Genomic DNA, 19,817 nt, shown 5'->3' with positions numbered 1-19,817 from the left:
GCCCCGCAGCTTTCTCCCAGTGCGCCTTAGCGTGAGGTCAGAGGTCAGGCCCCCCAGCTTCCTCCCAGAGCGCCTCAGGGTGAGGTCAGAGGTCAGGCCCCGCAGCTTCCTCCCAGTGCCCCTCAGTGTGAGGTCAGTCCCCCCAGCTTCCTCCCAGAGCGCCTCAGGGTGAGGTCAGAGGTCAGGCCCCCCAGCTCCCTCCCAGAGCCCCTCAGGGTGAGGTCAGGCCCCCCAGCTTCCTCCCAGAGCTCCTCAGCGCGAGGTCAGGCCCCCCAGCTTCCTCCCAGAGCGCCTCAGGGTGAGGTCAGAGGTCAGACCCCCCAGCTTCCTCCCAGAGCTCCTCAGGGTGAGGTCAGACCCCGCAGCTTCCTCCCAGAGCTCCTCAGCGCGAGGTCGCAGGCGTGGCCTCTGGCTTTTGCGGATCCACGTTGTGATCCGACTCAGCAAGGCCGGCAGCTCCTCGGGGCGGGTGCGGGGTCTCAGAGTGTCGTGTGGCTTGTTCGGCAGGAAATGGAGAAGTCGGATGCGAACAACTTCCTGATCCTGTTCCGGGACTCGGGCTGTCAGTTCCGGTCCCTGTACACGTACTGTCCGGAGACGGAGGACATCGCCAAGCTGACGGGGATCGGGCCCAAGGCCATCAGCAAGAAGATGATCGAGGGCCTCTACAAGTACAACTCGGACAGGAAGCAGTTCAGCCACATCCCAGCGAAGACGCTGTCGGCCAGCGTGGACGCCATCACCATCCACAGCCACCTGTGGCAGAGCCGGCGGCCCGCCACGCCCAGGAAGCTGCTGCCCACGAAGGCGTAGGGCGGGGCTGGCGCCGGACGTGCGTGGGGCCGCGCCTCCTGCCTGCGGAGCCTCCCGGTCGCCGGCGGGACCCGTGTTCGCTGCACCGGGCGCGGCTGCGGCTGGCGCTCCGCCGGGCGGGGGCGGGTTCTCCTCGGCCGGGGGTGCCCGCGGCCACGGACACCGGGTCGGTGGCGAGGGCGTGGCCGCACGCGCGGGCCAGGGGCACGGAGCATCCCCCTCCCACGCTGTTGGACTGCAGGTGGAAGACGCGAGGTTACGGAACATGGTTTACCTGTTGCTTTTTTAAACACTTTCCACGTACGTGCTGGTCCTCAGATGGTTTATTTTGATACCTTTCTCTCCGTGGGTTTGTTCCGAGGCCCCTGTGTGTTGTTTCCCGGGGAGATCGCGGAGGGAAGTGGCTGGCCTTCCTGTGATGCTCGGAGTCTGAGGGGACCCTCGTGTTCCCCGGGGTTAGAGCGTCGGAAGAGGCTCTAAGTGTTACGGCCCGTGTTTCTCACTCACTAGTATTAACATCTCTCGGCTCACGGGGCGGGCGGGGGGGGGGGCGGGGGGGAGCGGCTGTGGGTTCGCGTTCACCCACAGCAGCTCCACCGAGAGCACGTTGCTGGTTGATCAGTGTTGTCCGCCCTCCGCCCGCGGCCGGTCGCCTGAGCCGGGGCGGGAGCGGCTTTCCCTGTTTTATTTATGACTGACATCCAAACGCCGTGAGAACTTCACCACGTACAAGGGCTACACCGTCACTTTAAACAGCTCCCCTGGCTGTCCTTCCGTTGTTTTCTTCACCCACCCGGAGGGCGGCTCAGCGCACACTTGCCGTGGGCGTGGCTGTCCCTGGGCGGCCGGCGCGGGCTCCTGGGAGCCTCATCTCAGGAAGATGCGGGCGATCATGTGGCTGAGTGATCATGTGACCGGGCGATCATGTGACCTGGGCATGTGTGGGTACAGCAGCTGTGGGCCTAGGGGAGCGTCAGCGTGTCAGACAGGAGGGCAGAGACACGTGCACACGTTTCTCACTGAGTCGTCAGTCGCTAGCATCTGTGACGTGCGCACGTATGTGAAGAGCAGGCTGGATGTCGGACGGGCCTTCCTGTCGGCCAGGCCCTTGGGGCATCCGCGTGTCCGAGTGACCAACGTTCTCAGTGCTGTCGCTATCATCCTGTAATTTATGTTCTTTATTTATGTATATTCGTTAAAACTGTAAAAAGGTCACAGGTTCTTTTCCCGGTATCTGTGCAAGATGTATGTGTAGCTCAAACTACTCATGACCTGCTGTCTGCATGTGAGAGGGGCCGGGTGGCTCTCGTGTTGTAAGTGGATACACACCGTGTGTAACATGCGCATTAAAACGGGAAACACACGTTACCGTTCAGTCTATCACGTTAGGGGGACACAGCGATGAGGTGGCGTTTAGATTAAATAAACCGAATTAAAATGTGGTAAATAGTCATCAAAAGGAGAATTAGTGAGCATTTTACATAACTAAATTTGGTCTTTTTTTTAAACATTTTTATTGATTTCAGAGAGGAAGGGAGACGGAGAGGGAGAGGGAGAGAGAAACATCAAGATGAGAGAATCCTGGACCGGCTGCCTCCTGCAGGCCCCACACTGGGGATCGAGCCCACAACAGGGCCTGTGCCCTGAGCGGGAATCAAACCCGGGACCCTTTGGTCTGCAGGCCGACGCTCTGTCCACGGAGCCACGCCGGCCAGGGCTACATTTGGTCTCTTAAACCGGGTCTCGCTCCACAGCGCCTTCCCCATGTTGCCTGGGACGTTGGGTTTTCAACGACGGACGTAGGTCCGTGAAGGCGGCATCACGGCGAACAGCCTCCCGCTGGTCTCTCGTGTGCATGGGCCCGCCGCCGCCGCCGCCTCTAACGGTGATGTCGCCGCAACAGTCCGCCCCCCCTCCGCGTGGCATCTGCTTCCTTACGCAGGAGGCACGTGGGCAGGTGTCTCGCCATCTGTGGGTTTTTATCTTACGGTGCAGCCGTTTTTAAAAGCCACGTCTGAAGGGTTAGATGCAGACCACGGACTCGTCAGTCCTGGGGGTTCCCAGCTCCCCGCTGGCTGACACGCACCGAGGTGGCACCCGCGATGATCACAGCTGTTTGCCAAACACGTGTCACGCCTGCCGCGCTCGAGCCTCCCGCCCTCGCGGCCCGGGGTCGGGGTGACGGTCACCGTGTCCTCTGGCCCCTGCGAGCCAGGCCAGCCTCTCCTGGGCCTTCTGGTGCCGCGGGCAGTCGGGCGGGTGTGCCCACCTGCCCACAGGAGCGCTGTCCCCGGCACAGCATGGCTCTCCTCGCCGAATAAACGCATGGCACCGGAGACTGTGTCTTGAGTGAAATGGGGGTTCCCCTAGACTTAGGGGAACTCGTCATGCAGTTCTGTCTCCACCTGCCCATCGCCAGCCGTGTGTGTGTGTGTGTGTGTGTGTGTGTGTGTGTGTGTGAGAGAGAGAGAGAGAGAGAGAGAGACATCACGGGAGAGCCTGTGTGTGTGTGTGTGTGTGTGTGTGTGTGAGAGAGAGAGAGAGAGACATCACGGGAGAGCCTGTGTGTGTATGTGTGTGTGTGTGAGAGAGAGAGAGACATCACGGGAGAGCCTGTGTGTGTGTGTGTGTGTGTGTGAGAGAGAGAGAGAGAGAGAGACATCACGGGAGAGCCTATGTGTATGTGTGTGTGTGTGTGTGTGTGAGAGAGAGAGAGAGAGAGAGAGACATCACGGGAGAGCCGCAGGAGTCCTGCCCGAGGAGCGGCCCAGACAGGAGGGGTGCGTCCTTGCCAAGCAAATCCTTGGCCTTTATGTGGGGGTCCCCCTAGCGCTGCCCCTGAGGCCTCTGAGGGGTTGGCTCACCTGCACGGGCCTTGGCGCCACGGGCTCCTGGGGGCCTGGCTGCCTCTCCCTGCCCCGTCCTGCCTGCCAGGGGCCACAAGGGGGTGGGGTGGGGGGAGTTAGGCCCGTGGCCACACAGCCGCAGCCATGGGTTTTCCCGCTGAGTCACCCAGGGGCCGGGTGTTCAGCCGGAGACCCTCCCTTCCCCTCCCAGCGCCTGTGCAGTGGCTGCCAGTGTCTGAAAGAACTGAGTGTCTGCAACATCCCCACGGCCTCGGGCACCCAGGGCGGGCCCTCCCCTGGTGCCCGCCAGGCCTTCACACACATGCGCACACGCACACAGATACACACACAGCCACCACCTGCCCCGGGCCGTGTGGTCTGCGGGAAACCCCATCGTGGTGGCTGCTCAGTGACAGCGACTCCCCGCCCCCAGGTCAGTGTTTCCCCCGAGAGAGAGTGGCCACAGGAGAGGCATCTTCACACTCGCCCCAGCCACTGTGGACCAGCAGCAACGGAATTGGCAGCTGTCTGTCTGTCCTTCAGCCCAGGACCCCAGGCCCAGGAAACTGTGCGACTCCTAAGCCACTTGCCGACCACCCACTGTGTGCAGAGAAAGCGACCACCCACTGTGTGCAGAGGAAACGTGTGTCCTGGAGGCGGGAGCAGCGGGACAGGGTCACTGAGCCACCCTCTGTGATGCCAGCCGAGGCCCGGGGCCCCTGCAGAGCCCGGGAAGCCAGCATCGCCGAGCCCCACCCAAACCCCGCCCAGGACGGGGCTCCCACGGGCGGCTGCACCCTCACAGGCAGACGTGGGGACGGGCCCAGTTACGAAGCTGCTGTGAAGCCAGACTGGTCACTAACGTCCTGACGCAGACACGGGGCCCACGGACGCGCGTTTATAATACGAGCGCACAGCCTGGAGTGGTTTTAACGTTGGTCAGTGGCCGTTGCTCATCAGTACCATTTGAGGTCCGTTTCCAGTACAATAGGAGCTTTGCCTTGAATGGTCCTGGGAAAGTTGGAAACCTGCAAAGAAAGAAGACGGCGCCCTGACCGGTTTGGCTCAGTGGATAGAGCGTCGGCCTGCGGACTGAGGGGTTCCAGGTTCGATTCCGGTCAAGGGCATGTACCTTGGTTGCGGGCACATCCCCAGTAGGGGGTGTGCAGGAGGCAGCTGATGGATGTTTCTCTCCCATCGATGTTTCTAACTCTCTATCCCTCTTCCTTCCTCTCTGTAACAAATCAATAAAATATATTTAAAAAAAAAAAAGAAAGAAAGAAAAGAAAGAAGATGGCACTCCAGGTAGATGGGGGAAATGGCAAACTTGTTTTCTGACAAGAACAGAAGCGGCTGTTGTTAGATCAGCAAAGAGAAAGGGCCGTTTTAAACTCGGAAAGTGCCTAGCGCCGCAGACTGGCTATACGGCCATGTAAACGTGCAGACAGTGAGAAGCGGCTAAGAAAAAAGTCTGGGAAAATATCAACGCAATGGGGCCACGATTTATCCTCAGCAGGGAGCTCACACACATGAACAGTAACACACGGTCGCACCAGACAGGCGTGTGTGAAGGGCGTGCTGAGACGGGAGCGGCAGTGACTGTGCAAAGACTCGAGCTCGCTGTGGTGGAAGAAACGCGAATTAACGCGAGGGGCCCTTTGCGTTACCCATAAAAGGGGGGGAGTGGGCTTTCCTGGTGGACATGCCCAACGAGATGGGTCGAGCCCGGGACCCCAGACAATGCCACACGGTGACCGATCACCGTCCCTCTCGGGCCCTGGGAGTTCCATAGCCTTTGACCTTCACCGGGGCACGTACACCGTGACAACAGCACCAAAGAAGGAAAAAAAAAAAAAAAGTCATACGTGCAGTTATTTCATACAAATTTCCACAACAGCAAAAAAATACTGGACACAATCTCCGTGTTGAGAATGAAGGAGTTAGAAAGTTCAGCAACCCAAAGACATGGCGGTGATGTGGCTTCTACCTTCTAATCACGCATGTCACTGACACAGCGGAGTAAAAACCACACAACCCGGGCCGGCGGGGCTCAGGGGTTGAGGGTCGGAGACCTAGGAACCAGGAGGTCAGGGTTCAATTCCCGGTCAGGGCACACGCCCGGGTTGTGGGCTCCATCCCCGGTGTGGGGCATGCAGGAGGCAGCCGATCCATGATTCTCTCTCATCATTTTTTTTTAAAAAATATATTTTATTGCTTTTTTACAGGGCGGAAGGGAGAGGGATAGAGAGTCAGAAACATCCATGAGAGAGAAACATCGATCAGCTGCCTCCTGCACCCCTCCCACTGGGGATGTGCCCGCAACCAAGGTACATGCCCTTGACCGGAATCGAACCTGGGACCCCTCAGTCCGCAGGCCGACGCTCTATCCACTGAGCCAAACCGGTTAGGGCTCTCTCTCATCATTGATGCTTTTATCTCTCCCTCTCCCTTCCTCTCTGAAATCAACAAAAAAATATTTTTTTTAAAAAAATATATATTTTAATGATTTTTTACAGAGAGGAAGGGAGAGGGAGAGAGAGTCAGAAACATCGATGGGAGAGAGAAACATCGATCAGCTGCCTCCTGCACGCCCCACACTGGGGATGTGCCCGCAACCAAGGGACATGCCCTTGACGGGAATTGAATCCAGGACCCTTCGTTCTGCAGGCCGACGCTCCTTCCACTGAGCCACACCGGTCAGGGCAAATACATGTATTTTTTAATTGGAGGGGAGAGTTGTAAGCCCACAAGGAGCGGAAGGAAAACAAACCTACCCTGAAAGCAGTCCAGGTCAGCTGTGTCTGCCTCCCACACCTGCCAATCACCGTGATGGACAGAGAAGCCCCAAGGGTGAGGGAGGGGAGGGCTTTGCTGACCCCTTCCACAGGTGGCCAGGCCTCTCGGATCGGGGATGAGTGTCTCTGACTGATTTGCTTCTCCTCCTGTGGGGGAAGGAGGAAGAAGGGCCTGGGTCCCTGGACCCCGGCTGGTGGGCGCCCACCGGGGAGGCCAGGCCCAGCGCTGAGGCCCCAGCGCGGGCCTCTCTGCTTCCTGCCGTCAGACAGGTCCCGAAAGGCCCCCGGGGCCCAGGCCCCGCAGAGAGAAGACGCCCGTACTCTGGGCCCCCGACTTCCCTTGGGTGCGAGGCCACAGCCCAGGAAGCAAGAGTCTCTGTGTTTTTAATAAACAACCTATTTCCACTTCCCCCACCCCCGCCCAGGCCCCGCTCGGCCGCTAGACCAACTTCTCGTTCACCTGGTGGCTCCCCCGGTGTCGTCTCTTCGTTTCAAGAATCCCTGGCACTTTGGGGTGCCCCGGGAAGAGGGTGCCAAGGGGGGTGATGTCCAGGGGCTCCAGGCCTGGCAAGTGGGCGCTGCCTCATGCCATCCGGGAAGGAGGCTCAGCCCCCAGGCCACCAGGCTGTGGGTGCCACTCCCAGCACCTGTGGGGTCAGACATCAGGGCAATGTCTCCGAATCTCCCAGCCCTCAGATTTCCACCCCCTGGGGTGTGGGGGGCATCAGGGGAAACCCAAACCTGGCGGCTGGAACACCCTGGGGGGAGGAGCAGACACCCCATGGTGCCCCGGCCGCCGCTCTCGCTGCCTTGCTCCGTCTTGTAACAGGCCCGGAGGGGACCCGCCTGGACACACACAGTTCCCTGGGCAGCGCCTGGACCACAGGGACCCCGGGCTGCGGTCTTCGCCCCCAGAGCAGGCTTGGCTCGAGGCCCAGCTGCGTGAGGACCAGGCCTCTCAGACTCTCGGGAGGGAGGGCCCTGGTTTGAATCATAAATGGCTTAGGCGTTGAGCGTTGCCCTATGAACCAAGAGGTCACCGATCAATTCCTGGTCAAGGGCACCTGCCGGGGTCGTGGGCCTGGGTAGGGGGCGTGCAGGAGGCAGCCGATCAGTGATTCTCTCTCCTCATGGGTGTTTCCCCTTCTCTGAAATCAGTTTAAAAAGCCATATGTATATGGTTTTTTTTGTTTGTTTTTTGTTTTTTTTAAATATATTTCTTTATTGATTCCAGAGAGGAAGGGAGAGGGATAGAGAGATAGAAACATCAATGATGAGAGAGAATCATTGATTGGCTGCCTCCTGCACACCCCCTTTTGGGGATCGAGCCCACAAGCCGGGCATGTGCCCTTGGCCGGAATCGAACCTGGGACCCTTCAGTCCGCAGGCCGACGCTCTATCTATCCACTGAGCCAAACTGGCTAGAGATTTTATATATATATATATATATATATATATATATATATATATATATATATATATATATATATATATAATTTTTTTTTTTAAAGCCACTCTGAATTCAGACATTTTACCCCAACATCTCAGGAAGAGGGAGGGAGGGAGGGAGGTCTCAGTGAGGACAAGGAGCTGGATCTAATCAGGAGATCAAGGGCAACATTGTTGCGGGCTCAGCAGAGAGCAGTCAGGGCAGGGCCTGGGAGCTCCTTGGGGACTACCTGGATCTCACCCGGTCCCCTGAGGTCCGGACCACAGGGACACCCCGCTAAATGTCGTATGCACCTGAGAGCTCTAGTGACCGGCCAGTCCCTGGGTCGGAGGCAGGTCCCCAAGGGCAGGCTCCCCACCGGCCCAGTCTCCCTGCAGGACGGTGGATGGGTGCAGGCGAGGCCCCATCCCCACGCCCCATGCCAGCCTCATGCGGATCTGTCTCCGCACCTGCCCACACAGCAGCCGGGAGCCTGGGGGGCTCTAGGGCACCCCCGCTCTTGCACCCTGACATCAGGCGGCTCCCCATGGCGGCCAGGCGGGTCTCCCAGCCCTGAAGACGTTTCCTCCGCGGACCCAGCAATGAAGTTTCCATTCCTTGCCCGGTGCCACCATCTGCACCAGGGGAACTGTCCCTCCCCCACTCCCTCTTCCCCCCACCCCCGCCCCTCCACCACCCCCTTCCTGCCCACCCATCCCCTGGGCCTGGGAGGCAGGAAGGGAGGTGCTGGGCACCCACAGAACTGCCGCCCGCCACCTGCGCCCCGCGCTGCGTCCTGGGTGCGCACAGGCCGTGGCCCCGCCATGCCCCCCACCGCGCCCTGGAGCCCCAGCCCGGGGTCGGCGCCCTGGGAGTACTCGGGGTCCGGGTCCGGGTGGGGCTCCCTGGACGAGGAGCTCGCGCTGTGCGCGGCCGGGGAGCTGCCCCACGCGCGCGCCGTGGTCCCCGCGCTCTACGTGGCGGCCTGCGCCCTGGGCCTGCTGGGCAACGGGCTGGTGCTGCGGCTGCTGGCCCGGCGGCGCGGCCCGCGGCGGCTGGCGGACACCTTCGCGTGGCATCTGGCGGCCGCCGACCTGGGCCTGGTGCTGACGCTGCCGCTCTGGGCCGCGGCGGCGGCGGGGGGCGGCCGCTGGCCCTTCGGCCGCGCGCTGTGCAAGCTCAGCAGCTTCACCGTCGCCGCCTCGCGCTGCGCGGGCGCCCTGCTGCTGGCCGGCCTGGCCGCCGACCGCTACGTGGCCGTGGTGCGCCCGGTCGGGGCGCGGCCGCTGCGCTCCCCGCGGTGCGCGCGGTCCCTGTGCCGGGGCGTCTGGGCCGCGGCGCTGCTGGTGGGGCTGCCCGCCCTGGTCTCCCGGGACCTGCAGCCGCGGCCCGACGGCGCGGGCAGCCAGTGCGGGGAGCGGCCCTCCGACGCCTGGCAGGCTCTGGGGCTGCTGCTGCTGCTGCTGACCTGCGCGCTGCCCCTGGGCGCCTCCGTCTTCTGCTACTGCCGCCTGGCGCGCCGCCTGCGCCGGGCCCCGCGCCTGGGCCGCGTCCCCGCCGCCCCGCTGCGCATCATCTGCGCCGTCGAGGGCGCCTTCGTGGGCTCCTGGCTGCCCTTCGTAGCCCTGCGCGCCGCCCTGCACCTGGCGCATCTCCAGGCGCTGCCGCTGCCCTGCGCGCTCCTGCGGGCGCTGCGCTGGGGCCTGGCCCTCGCCACCTGCCTCGCCTTCGGCCACAGCTGCGCCAACCCGCTCATCTACCTGCTGCTGGACCGCTCCTTCCGCGCCCGGGCCTGGCGCCTGGCGCGCGGGCTCAGCTCCGCGTCCTCGCGCTCCGGAGACCCCAGCGCCGAGGGGCGGGGCGCGGCCGACAGCGGGGGACGAGCACGGGCGGAGAGCCGGACCCTGGCCCGCGCGTAGCGGCCCCAGCCCAGCGGATGGCCCGGGAGGCGGCCGGATCCCTAGCGCGTCTCCTCTGCCGGTAGCGGGCCCCTCCGCGGGCACCGGGGGACCGAGTCTCCTCCGTCGTCGGCTTCTCCAAACCTCAGCGCTTCCTGCACCCCCCAGCCAGGCTGCCGGCCCAGCGCTCTCTCTGCCCAGTGGGCGCCTGGGCGAAGACTCTCCAGTCCCTTAAAGCTCCCGTGAAACCAGCGGACAGCAGCGCGGACACCCGCAGGCTCGCCAGGTACAGGAGAGGGGAGCAGGTCCCCGCAGCACCCCAAAATATCCAACTCAGAGCCCCAAAGCCAGTCTTCAGCTGCCGTTTCTCTGGCCCCTCCAACAGCCACCGTCTCCTAAGAAAGACCTTCTTCTAGAAACACACCAGGTCTCTCCAGAAAACTCCAGCCGGTGGGAGCGAGCCGCCCTTTGGGTGTCATCTCTGGCGACTTCGCCACGTCATGAGTCACCATCAGTTCAGATTTTCGCTTTCAAAGTTCACCAGAACCCTGGAAACCGGCCCAGTATCGCCGCCCGGTTTATTCGCCGCCCAGGGATGGGTTTCCCAGAAGCGCCGCCCTGGCCCGCGGGACTCACCTGGAAGTCACCGGGCCCTTCCCGGGGACCCAGGAACCGGGACTCTGTGGCCAGGGGCTGGGGTCTCTGGGTGCGTCACCGCTCCGCCGCCCTCAGACAACGCTGCTCGCCGGAGCCTGGCGAGGCGCCTCTGTGCTTGAGCAGCGGCAGTGAAATGAGTGTCAGGAGGCGGCTGAACTGGGTCAGACAACACTCCACGGGGCCCCTGAGGTTGGCCTCAGGCCCCTGAGGATTTGGGGTGATGCCCCCACTGTGGGCGTTAGCCGCATCCACGTGGGCGGAGCAATCCCATAGACCAGCGGCGGCATGTCGGTTCTTCTTATTTTAAAGGACGTTTGTTTCCCATTTTGAAGGCCACAGAGAGAGAAAGAAAACACACACACACACACACACACACACACACACACACACATACACACACACAGATTCAAGGGTACCTGCCAGCCAGGTGTCACTTCAAAGAGGGGCTGTGCCCTTGTGCGTTTCACATGGGCATCAGGCCCTGTCTCCTGTGGGTGCTGGGACCACCGGGGACAGGTGTGTGGGATTATCCGCTTTCTCCGCATTCTGCGCCTTGCCTTTGAGGTTTCTGGGGGGGAGGGGGGGCTTGGAAATTCAGTGTTTGTGAAAAAAAAAAAAAACAACAAAAACCTGTATAAATGGAATCACTTCATAGTGAAGTCGGAGGTGGTCTCCCAGAGGAACTGCCTTGGCCTCAAACCTTGGCATGTTAAAATCGGGCAAACGAACCTCTGGACTGGACTTGCGGCAACATTGTATCTCAAAGAGCTATTTTGCAAAGGTAACAAGTGGCAACATTGTATCTCAAAGATATATTTGTAAAGGTGACAAGTGGCAACATTGTATCTCAAAAAGCTATTTGTAAAGGTAACAGGTGGCAACATTGTATCCCAAAGAGCTATTTGTAAAGGGAACAAACAAACAAATGCTGTTGTTAAGGCTGCGGGAGTGGAAATGAAAACGTTGTTTAGAAGGAGGGTCTCTGTGATTTTCCGGATGCCCCTGGCCCCTCCCCTTTCTCATAAATGCCCCTCGCCTTGGCCTCCTAAGCCCAACACTGTCTGGGCTTCTGCCTGAATGGGTGCTTCCGGAATCTGCTCCTCTTTTGATCTCAAATAAATGCTTGTTGCTTTCCACGCTGGCCTTTCATTTGTCGGGTTAACAGGACTTTTGATTTAAGAGGATTTTCTCAGGGGGAAGGAACTCGGGAATTTTCCCTGAAGGGAGGCAAGCCTGAGGCTGGGGGGCCAACATGCTTCTCTCTCCTGCCTGAGGGCTCAGGCCTGGGGGGAGGGGGTCTTTCCAGCCTCACCGTGACTCTCCCTCCTGGGCAAGGAATGGTGATTTTGCTCAGCCCCGTGGCTCAGTGGTTGAGCCACCACCTATGAACCAGGAGGTCAGGGTTCGATTCCTTGTCAAGGGCACATGCCCGGGTTGTGGGCTCCATCCCCAGGGTTTGGCGTGCAGGAAGCAGCCGATCCATGATCCTCTCTCATCATTGATGTTTCTCTCTCTCTCTCTCTCTCCCTCTCCCTTCCTCTCTGAAATCAATTTTAAAAAAAAACCACCTTTTTTAAAAAGAAAGAAGTTAGTCCATCTACAGCCAGAGCCCCAGGAATATCATGCCTCACCCTCCTCCAGGTCAGACGGCGGCGAATGGTTTCCGGATGGAAGCAGTTCTTGAAGGGCTTCCGTACCTCGGTGTTATGCAAATGTGAAGGTGTTGCTCGAAGAGAGATTGGAAAATGATACCTTCAAGAAGGCAACCAGCTTGCCTTTTAAACACCCACGCGCTTGGAGGATACCAAGTCCCCGCTGTCTTTGGTTTTGCCTGCGCCACAAAGCCCCGCCGATAAGAAGTATCTTCCGCTCTTTCCGGTCTGCAAGCGGGCTTTTTTGTTGTTGTTGTTTTTTTTTTCTCTTGGTGCTGCCTGACCAGATACCATCTAGTTCACTGACCTGGTTAGCCCTTGTCTGGGGTCAGAACCCGAGGTCCCTGATCGACGTGCGTCTCTTTCATTCCACGCCTGCCCCTGTGCCTGGGCCTGGCGGAGGGACGGCCGTGAGGCCCGTGTCATCATGTGAAATGACATGATACCACACGAAGGCGGAAAACCTTACTTTTATAAAAAGGCACACAGACAGGCTGGAGGGAGTAGGACAGGTGCCCACGGTGGCTGTGCTGGAGTAAGATTTCACATCCTTTTCCCCACCTCCGTTTCTTTAGTCTCCCTAAAGAAATGTTCTATAAGCTTTTTATTTTTTAAATATATTTTGTTGTTGTTGATTTCAGAGAGGAAGGGAGAGGGAAAGAGAGAGAGAGAAACGTCCATGATGAGAGAGAATCATGGACCGGCTGCCTCCTGCACGCCCCCCACTGGGGATGGAGCCCGCAACCCGGGCGTGTGCCCTGAGCGGGAATCGAACCCTGACCTCCTGGTTCACAGGTCGATGCTCAACCCCTGAGCCACGCCAGCCGGGCTGAGCTTTTCATTTTCAAGGGCTTTTCACAAAGCGGCCCGAGCCAGAGCCGGTCAGTCCTGGGCCCCGAGTCGGCTGTCCCAGCCAGCTGTCCGCTTCAGGGGGGCTCCCCAGCCTCCTGAGCCTCACAGAGGGTTCTGGAAAGTCCTCGTGAGCTGTGGTGTGCAGGCAGACACGGCCCAGGATGGGTCCTGGGGATCATCCATTCCAGCCACACACACACACCCCCCCCGCCCCGCTGCCCTGTCACCCCCTCCCCGTTATCACCAGACACCAGACGAGAGGAGCCGGGAGCCGGGCTGGGTTCTGAAAGGTCAGCTACCCCTGGGCACCTGGGCACCAGGTCAGCCCGTGGGCACGCTGGCATGTGTGGCTTCTGATTTGATTCTCTGACTAATTCTGGGCTTCCTCTGCCCTCCCTGACCCCGAGTTCTTTCTCAGGGCACAGTGTGGGAACCAGGCCCGGTGCTGAGTGATCTGGGGAGTTCAGGGGAATGGCAGGGCTGGCAGAGCGGGCGGGTATGACTCAGCCCTCGCCAGCCTGGGAGAGAGCGAGGGCTCTGGGTGCTGGTTAGTTCAGAGATCTTTGAATACACGCCTCCCACCTCGGCCGAGTGGCCTGCACCCCCCCATCGGGCCCCCAGCCTCAGTGACAGGGGGGCACATGAAGGGGGACCCACGGGTGGGGACTGCCTGGCGAGAGAAAGGAAGCAGAGATGTGAATTCAGCCCGGCCGGCGTGCACACATTTGTGAACAGCACACACCCGACTATGGATTCTCTGGACCCCGAGGTCGGCAGGGGTGGGGGGCAGGGGTGGTCAGACCCAAGGGCTCCGTCCAGGTCGCAGACACAGCAAAGCGGGAAGTGCAGGCGCCCCCCGCCTGCCCCCCAGCAACGGCTGCTGCCACATCTGGGCAGAGGCTGTGGTTTGCCCCCAGCAGGTGCCAGACAGACGGGGCTGACGAATCTCTCCCCGCTGCTCTGAAAATGACTGTCAGTGAGGTGCCTGCTACCTGCCTCCTCCCCCCAATGCAATCCTCTTCACCCCAAACTTCCTCCAAGGAGCAGACGGTGCCTGGGGCTGCCCCCCACCCCTCACCCCCCACACACAGAGTCACAGCTCCCTGCGGGCCCAGCTCTTGAATTTTTCCCATCTGTGTAACCAAGTCTTATCCTTCCTGTTGCCTAGGACTCAAACCTGCTCAGGTCTCATCTGCTAAAATTATTATTACTATCAAGGGAGGGATGTAATGCTGAAACCGGTTTGGCTCAGTGGATAGAGCATCGGCCTGAGGACTGAAGGGTCCCGGGTTCGATTCCGGTCAAGGGCATGTACCTTGGTTGCGGGCACATCCCCAGTGGGGGGTGTGCAGGAGGCAGCTGATTGATGTTTCTCTCTCATCGATGTTTCTAACTCTCTCTCCCTCTCCCTTCCTCTCTCTAAAAAATCAATAAAATATATTTAAAAAAAGAAAAAGAGAGAGGGATGTAAAATGAAGAGTAACATTACTCAGGATCCTCCACCTGAGCTGCAACAATTTTATTTCTTTTTTAAAAAAATTTGTTATAGTTGTTTTTTTAAAATATATTTTTAAAATGGATTTCAGAGAGGAATGGAGAGAGAGAGAAACATCAATGATGAGAATCATTGATCGGCTGCCTCCTGCACACCCCCCACAGGGCATTGAGCCTGCAACCTGGCATGTGCCCTTGACCGGAATTGAACCCGGGACTCTTCAGTCCACAGGCCGACGCTCTAGCCACTGAGCCACACCGGCCAGAGCTATTTATAACAAATAAAGGGGGCCCTGACCAGTTTGGCTCAGTGGGTAGAGCGTCGGCCTGCGGACTGAAGGATCCCGGGTTCGATTCCGGTCAAGGGCATGTCCCTTGGTGGCGGGCACATCTCCAGTGGGGGGTGTGCAGGAGGCAGCTGATTGATGTTTCTCTCTCATCGATGTTTCTAACTCTCTCTCCCTCTCCCTTCCTCTCTGTAAAAAATCAATAAAATATATTAAAAACAAACAAACAAAAAAACAAAAAAAAAAAAATAAAGGGGAATTGACCTTAACCGGCAGCCTTTTGGGGTGGGGACGGGAGTAGTCGGGTGTAGGGCCTGTGTATGGACCATTTCAATCCATTTCCTCGGCCTCTGACCTCAGTTTCAGCCGCCCGCCGCCTCCCCCCCAACCCCCACCCCGTTTCTCTTCCTTTCTCGCTCTGAGTGCGTGACAGGGGGCGGGGGGGGGGGGGCAGCGGTGCGTCTGGGGACGGCGCCCAGGCCCCGGGCCAGGCTGGCGAGGGCGCTGGTGGCCCTTGGAAGCCGGCACTGCCCAGCCACAGGCAGTGCCCTCGGTCCCCTTCCCAGCCTCGGACCAGGGGCAGGAGGCTTTCCGGTCAGGAAGAAGAAGAAAAGGTTGCGTGTTCTTTTCTTTTGAGACTAGGAATGTGGGAAAGCGTCTCTTTACAGGTGGCTGCCTTGGAAGGAAAGCGTGGCGCTCAGAGGCGTGTTATCTGCGTGAGTGGGTCCGTCCCCGCAGCCACAAGGGCGTGTAGTCACCCATTTCGCAGAGGGAGGAAAGGGGTGGGTGGGGGGCGGGGCAGGAGGCGGACAGGTGCGATTTCATTTTATTTATTTATTTTAAAATATTTGTGTTGATTTCAGAGAGGAAGGGAGAGGGAGAGAGAGAGAGAGAAACATCCACGATGAGAGAGAATCATCGATCAGCTGCCTCCTGCACGCCCCCCACTGGGGATGGAGCCCGCAACCCCGGGCCTGTGCCCTGACCGGGAATCGAACCCTGACCTCCTGGTTCAGAGGTTGATGCTCACCTCCTGAGCCAGGCCAGCTGGGCGGCAGGGGCGGTTTTTAAAATTTATTTATTATTTTTATTTATTTATTATTTTTTTGGGGTGGAGGGGCGATTTTAGATGCACCTGTACGGCCCCACCTTCGAGGAGGTGCCAGCGTTAGAATTCTCCCCATAACCCCGCCCGAGGGCGCAAGGAGGCGGGTGGTCCAGCCCCAAGGGCGGTCTACGCAACCGGCGCCCCCTGGTGGTGGCGTCCGGGAGAGCAGCGACCACGGGGCGTGGCGGGAGGGGGAGGGGAGGATGGGAGCCCAGGATGGAGGGGTGGGGAAAAGGACGGAGGAGGAAGGAGAGAAGGAGGGAGAAAGGAAAGAGAAGAGAGAAGGCGGGAGGGTGAGGCTCAGAACCCCGCGGAGACCCACCTCCTTGCCCACCTCCTGCCCCTCGGGGGTCTGACCCCAGGGACAAGCCCGCCCTGTTTGCCAGCCGCTCTGTAGACCCCCGGGCCTGGCTCCGGGGTTCAGGGGTCTCTCCCCGCGAGCAGTGGAGTCAGTGGAGTGAAGCTCGCTGGCTCGACCCCCGAGTGGCTCCCGGGCATTTGGCCCAGCGGCTCACCACCTGGCAGCGCCCTCCTGCTCCCCCCCTGCCCCTGCCCCTCCTGCCCTCCTGCTCCCCTGCCCCCGCGGGGAGCTGCAGGATGCGGTCAGGAGAGGAAAGGCGCCTGGTTCAACTCATTCTGGGGTTTCCCACCAGCGTCTCGCCGCCGAGGGCATCGCCAGGGCAGGGTCTGGGTGGAGGAGAACCCGAGTTCCTCATCCATGGGGGGAGAGGGGGGTAGGAAGGGGAGGGTGAGTGAGCTGGGGAGGTGCCAGCCTGGTCTCGAGCCTGGTCCGCTGCTGGGCCCCGGACTGAGGGTGTGAGCCACCAGGCCAGGGCAGGAGCGGGCTGGGGCGAGCCCTCCACCGTGTGTGCCAGGCAGACAGGCAGCCCCCGCCCACCACTCAGCTCTCAGAAGCCCAGCTATGGCCCTGGCCGGTGTGGCTCAGTGGATAGAGCGTCGGCTGCGGACCGAAGGGTCCCGGGTTCGATTCCAGTCAAGGGCACGTACCTTTGTTTCAGGCTCCTCCCCCACCCGAGCCCTGGTCAGGGCGCGTGCAGGAGGCAACCCATCGATGTGTTTCTCTCCCATCGATGTCTCTCTCTGTCTCTCCCTCTCTCCTCCACGCTCTCTCTAAACATCAGTGGGAAAACGTCCTCCGGAGAGGATTCAAATACACAAGAGAAGCTCAGCTCTGGAGACCTGCCCTGGTCCTCGTCCTTCTCCTCCCAGAGAGAACCCGGAGCGTTTTCTCCAAGGGCCCTGGGCCACCTCCCGGAACCCCGTCCCTGGACCTCACCCCCCGGGAGGGTCCTACGGGAGCACATCTCCCCGAGACGCCCAAGCCAGACACCTGGGGATCCCCAACTCCGCCCTCTTCCTCTCCAGTCAGCCAGCTCCACGGCAGGCAGGCAGGCAGGCGGGTCGGCTCTTGACTCACCCCCGCCTCACACCCCCAGGGCCAGCGCCCCCGTGAGTCAGGCCCCATCACCCCTGCCTGGCGGGCTGTCTAGCCAGGGCCTCCCCGTTTCCAAAGTCCCCCCCACTCCCGTCACTCATGCATCAGAGTGAGTCTGGTCCGTCATTTCTGGGACCCAGTCAGTCTTCAGGGGTGTGTTGGCTACTTTAAAAAATATATATTTTTACTGATTTCAGAGAGGATGGGAGAGGGAGAGAGAAACATCCATGATGAGAGAGAATCGTGGATCGGCTGCCTCCTGCACGTCCCACCCTGGGGATCGAGCCTGCAACCCAGGCCTGTGCCCTGACCGGGAATGGAACCCTGACCTCCTGGTCCATAGGTCGAGGCTGAACCACTGAGCCACACTGGCTGGGCTGATGTCGACTTTTACTAGTTTGTGTCCACTGGGCCTGGCCCGTGGGACCCAGTGAGCTCCTTAAACGTTATTCTAGATGTTTCTGAGAAGGCGTATTTTTTTAGATGAGATGACATTTATTTATTTGTTAAATTGTTTTTTTTATAAGTGAGAATTTATTGTTCTTTTCTATTTATTTTTAATTTTTTACATTTTAAAGAATTGATTTCAGAGAGGAAGGGAGAGGGAGAGAGACACCCATGATGAGAGAGAATTATGGATCGGCTGCCTCCAGCACGCCCCCTACTGGGAATCGACCCTCAACATGGGTTGACACTCAACCACTGATCCACACCAGCTGGGCAAGATTAACATTTATTGATTTTTTTTTTTTTTTTTTTTTTTTTACAGAGAGGAAGGGAGAGGGATAGAGAGTTAGAAACATCCATCAGCTGCCTCCTGCACATCTCCTACTGGGGATGTGCCTGCAACCAAGGTACATGCCCTTGGCCGGAATCGAACCTGGGACCCTTCAGTCCGCAGGCCGACGCTCTATCCACTGAGCCAAACCGGTGAGGGCAAGATTAACATTTAAATGGCCCGACTGGTGTAGCTCAGAGTTAGAGCGTCGACCTAGGAACCAGGAGGTCACGGTTCGATTCCCCATCAGGGCACAGGCCCGGGTTGTGGGCTCGATCCCCAGTCGGGGGCGTGCCGGAGGCAGCCGATCCAGGATTCTCTCTCATCATGGATGTTTCTCTCTCTCTCCCTCTCTGAAATCCATACAAATATATTTAAAAAACAAATTTAAAAAAATTTTTTAAATGAACCGTAGACTCTGAGTAAAGCAGATTACCCTCCATCCTATGGGTGGGCCTCACCCAATCAGTCGAAGGTCTTAAAAGAAACAAGACTGACCTCCTGGGAGGAAGATTGAATCCTGCTCGCCCACCGCCTTTGGACTTCACCGGCAGCTCTTCCCTGGGGTGTGGGCCTGCCAGCCCACCCTGCAGGTTCTGATGTCAGCCTTCCCAATCATATCCTATCTAATAAAAGCCTAATATGCTAAGTGTCCGGTCGTCCATCCATTCAACCAAAGTGTAATATGCTAATGATATGCTAAGCCCCTCTTAACTGCTCGCTATGACATGCACTGACCACCAGGGGGCAGACACTCTGACTGGTAGGTTATCTTGCTGCTGGGGTCCAGCAGATCCAGGCTAAGTGAGATGGGCCCTCCCACGTCCCTCCCTGGCCCTGATTGTGCACTAGTGGGGTCCCTCAGCCTGGCCTGCACCCTCTCGCAATCTGGGACCCCTTGGGGGATGTTGGAGAGGTGTTTTCAGCCCAATCCTGCAGGCCAGGCCATATATATATATATATATATATATATATATATACATATATATATATATATATATACACACACACACACACACACACATATATATACATATATATATCCTGGGGCGGGTGGGCGGGGCATGAGCGAGCCTGTCCCCTTAAGTTTCCTGCACAACCTGGACCCCCACACGGCCGGCCTGCCCCTCTCCCACCTTCCACGCCTGTGCCCCGCCCTCCACACCCGAGAATCCTGCAGCTTATTTTGTTAAATATATATTTTTATTGATCTCAGAGAGGAAGGGAGAGGGAGATAGAAACATCCATGATGAGAGAGAATCATGGATCGGCTGCCTCCTGCACGCCCCACACTGGGGATGGAGCCTGCAACCCGGGCCTGTGCCCCGACCGGGAATCGAACCCTGACCTCCTAGTTCACAGGTCGATGCTCAACCACGGAGCCCCGGCCGGGCATCACCCTGCAGCTCTCAGCACCCGCGCTGCGCCTTTGCCTTTCAGCGTTTGTACATCCTGTGCTGTGTGGCTCCCCCCCTCACACCTCCCCAATCCCCCGGCCCTGCCTCCTGCGCCAGGCTCGACCCTCCCCTCTGCGCCCTGGTTCCGGGCCTGCCGATCAATGTGGGGGTAGGGGTGGGGCAGAGAGAGGTTTGGGGGGCACCCGGGGATGAACCTGAACCGGTTTATTGAGCAAATGCGCGCAGAGCAGCGGAGGGAAGGAATGAATGAATGATGGGCGGACGCGGCACGTGGCGCGCAGTGCGCAGCGGAGGGCGCGCTGAGCCGGGGCGGCGAAGGGAGGCACTGCGGGCG

At 59.3% G+C, this 19,817-nt stretch overlaps 2 protein-coding genes across 3 annotated transcripts in view; both read left to right on the top strand.

Moving 5' to 3' along the window:
• The window catches only part of CAMSAP2 (calmodulin regulated spectrin associated protein family member 2), a 36,957-nt gene extending 33,815 nt beyond the window's left edge, over nt 1–3,142 (top strand). For both annotated transcript variants that reach the window (XM_080650939.1, XM_080650938.1), the window contains one exon: nt 508–3,142. In XM_080650939.1, coding sequence (XP_080507065.1) covers nt 508–813 — 306 coding nt within the window. In that variant the 3' untranslated portion in view covers nt 814–3,142. The remainder of the gene's footprint in view (nt 1–507) is intronic.
• A 5,565-nt stretch (nt 3,143–8,707) lies between these two features.
• On the top strand, nt 8,708–9,802 carry GPR25 (G protein-coupled receptor 25; the record flags this gene model as incomplete). The annotated part of the gene is made up of 1 exon (XM_080651065.1): nt 8,708–9,802. One exon carries the CDS (start codon nt 8,708–8,710, stop codon nt 9,800–9,802), a length of 1,095 nt encoding a protein of 364 aa, XP_080507191.1.
• Between the last annotated feature and the right edge of the window lie 10,015 nt (nt 9,803–19,817).

The sequence above is a fragment of the Plecotus auritus genome, assembly GCF_963455305.1.
Source record: "Plecotus auritus genome assembly, chromosome: 14".
Lineage (NCBI taxonomy): Eukaryota > Metazoa > Chordata > Mammalia > Chiroptera > Vespertilionidae > Plecotus > Plecotus auritus.
The sequence above is the reverse complement of the archived record's forward strand: the minus strand, read 5'-3'. Positions and strand labels throughout refer to the sequence as shown.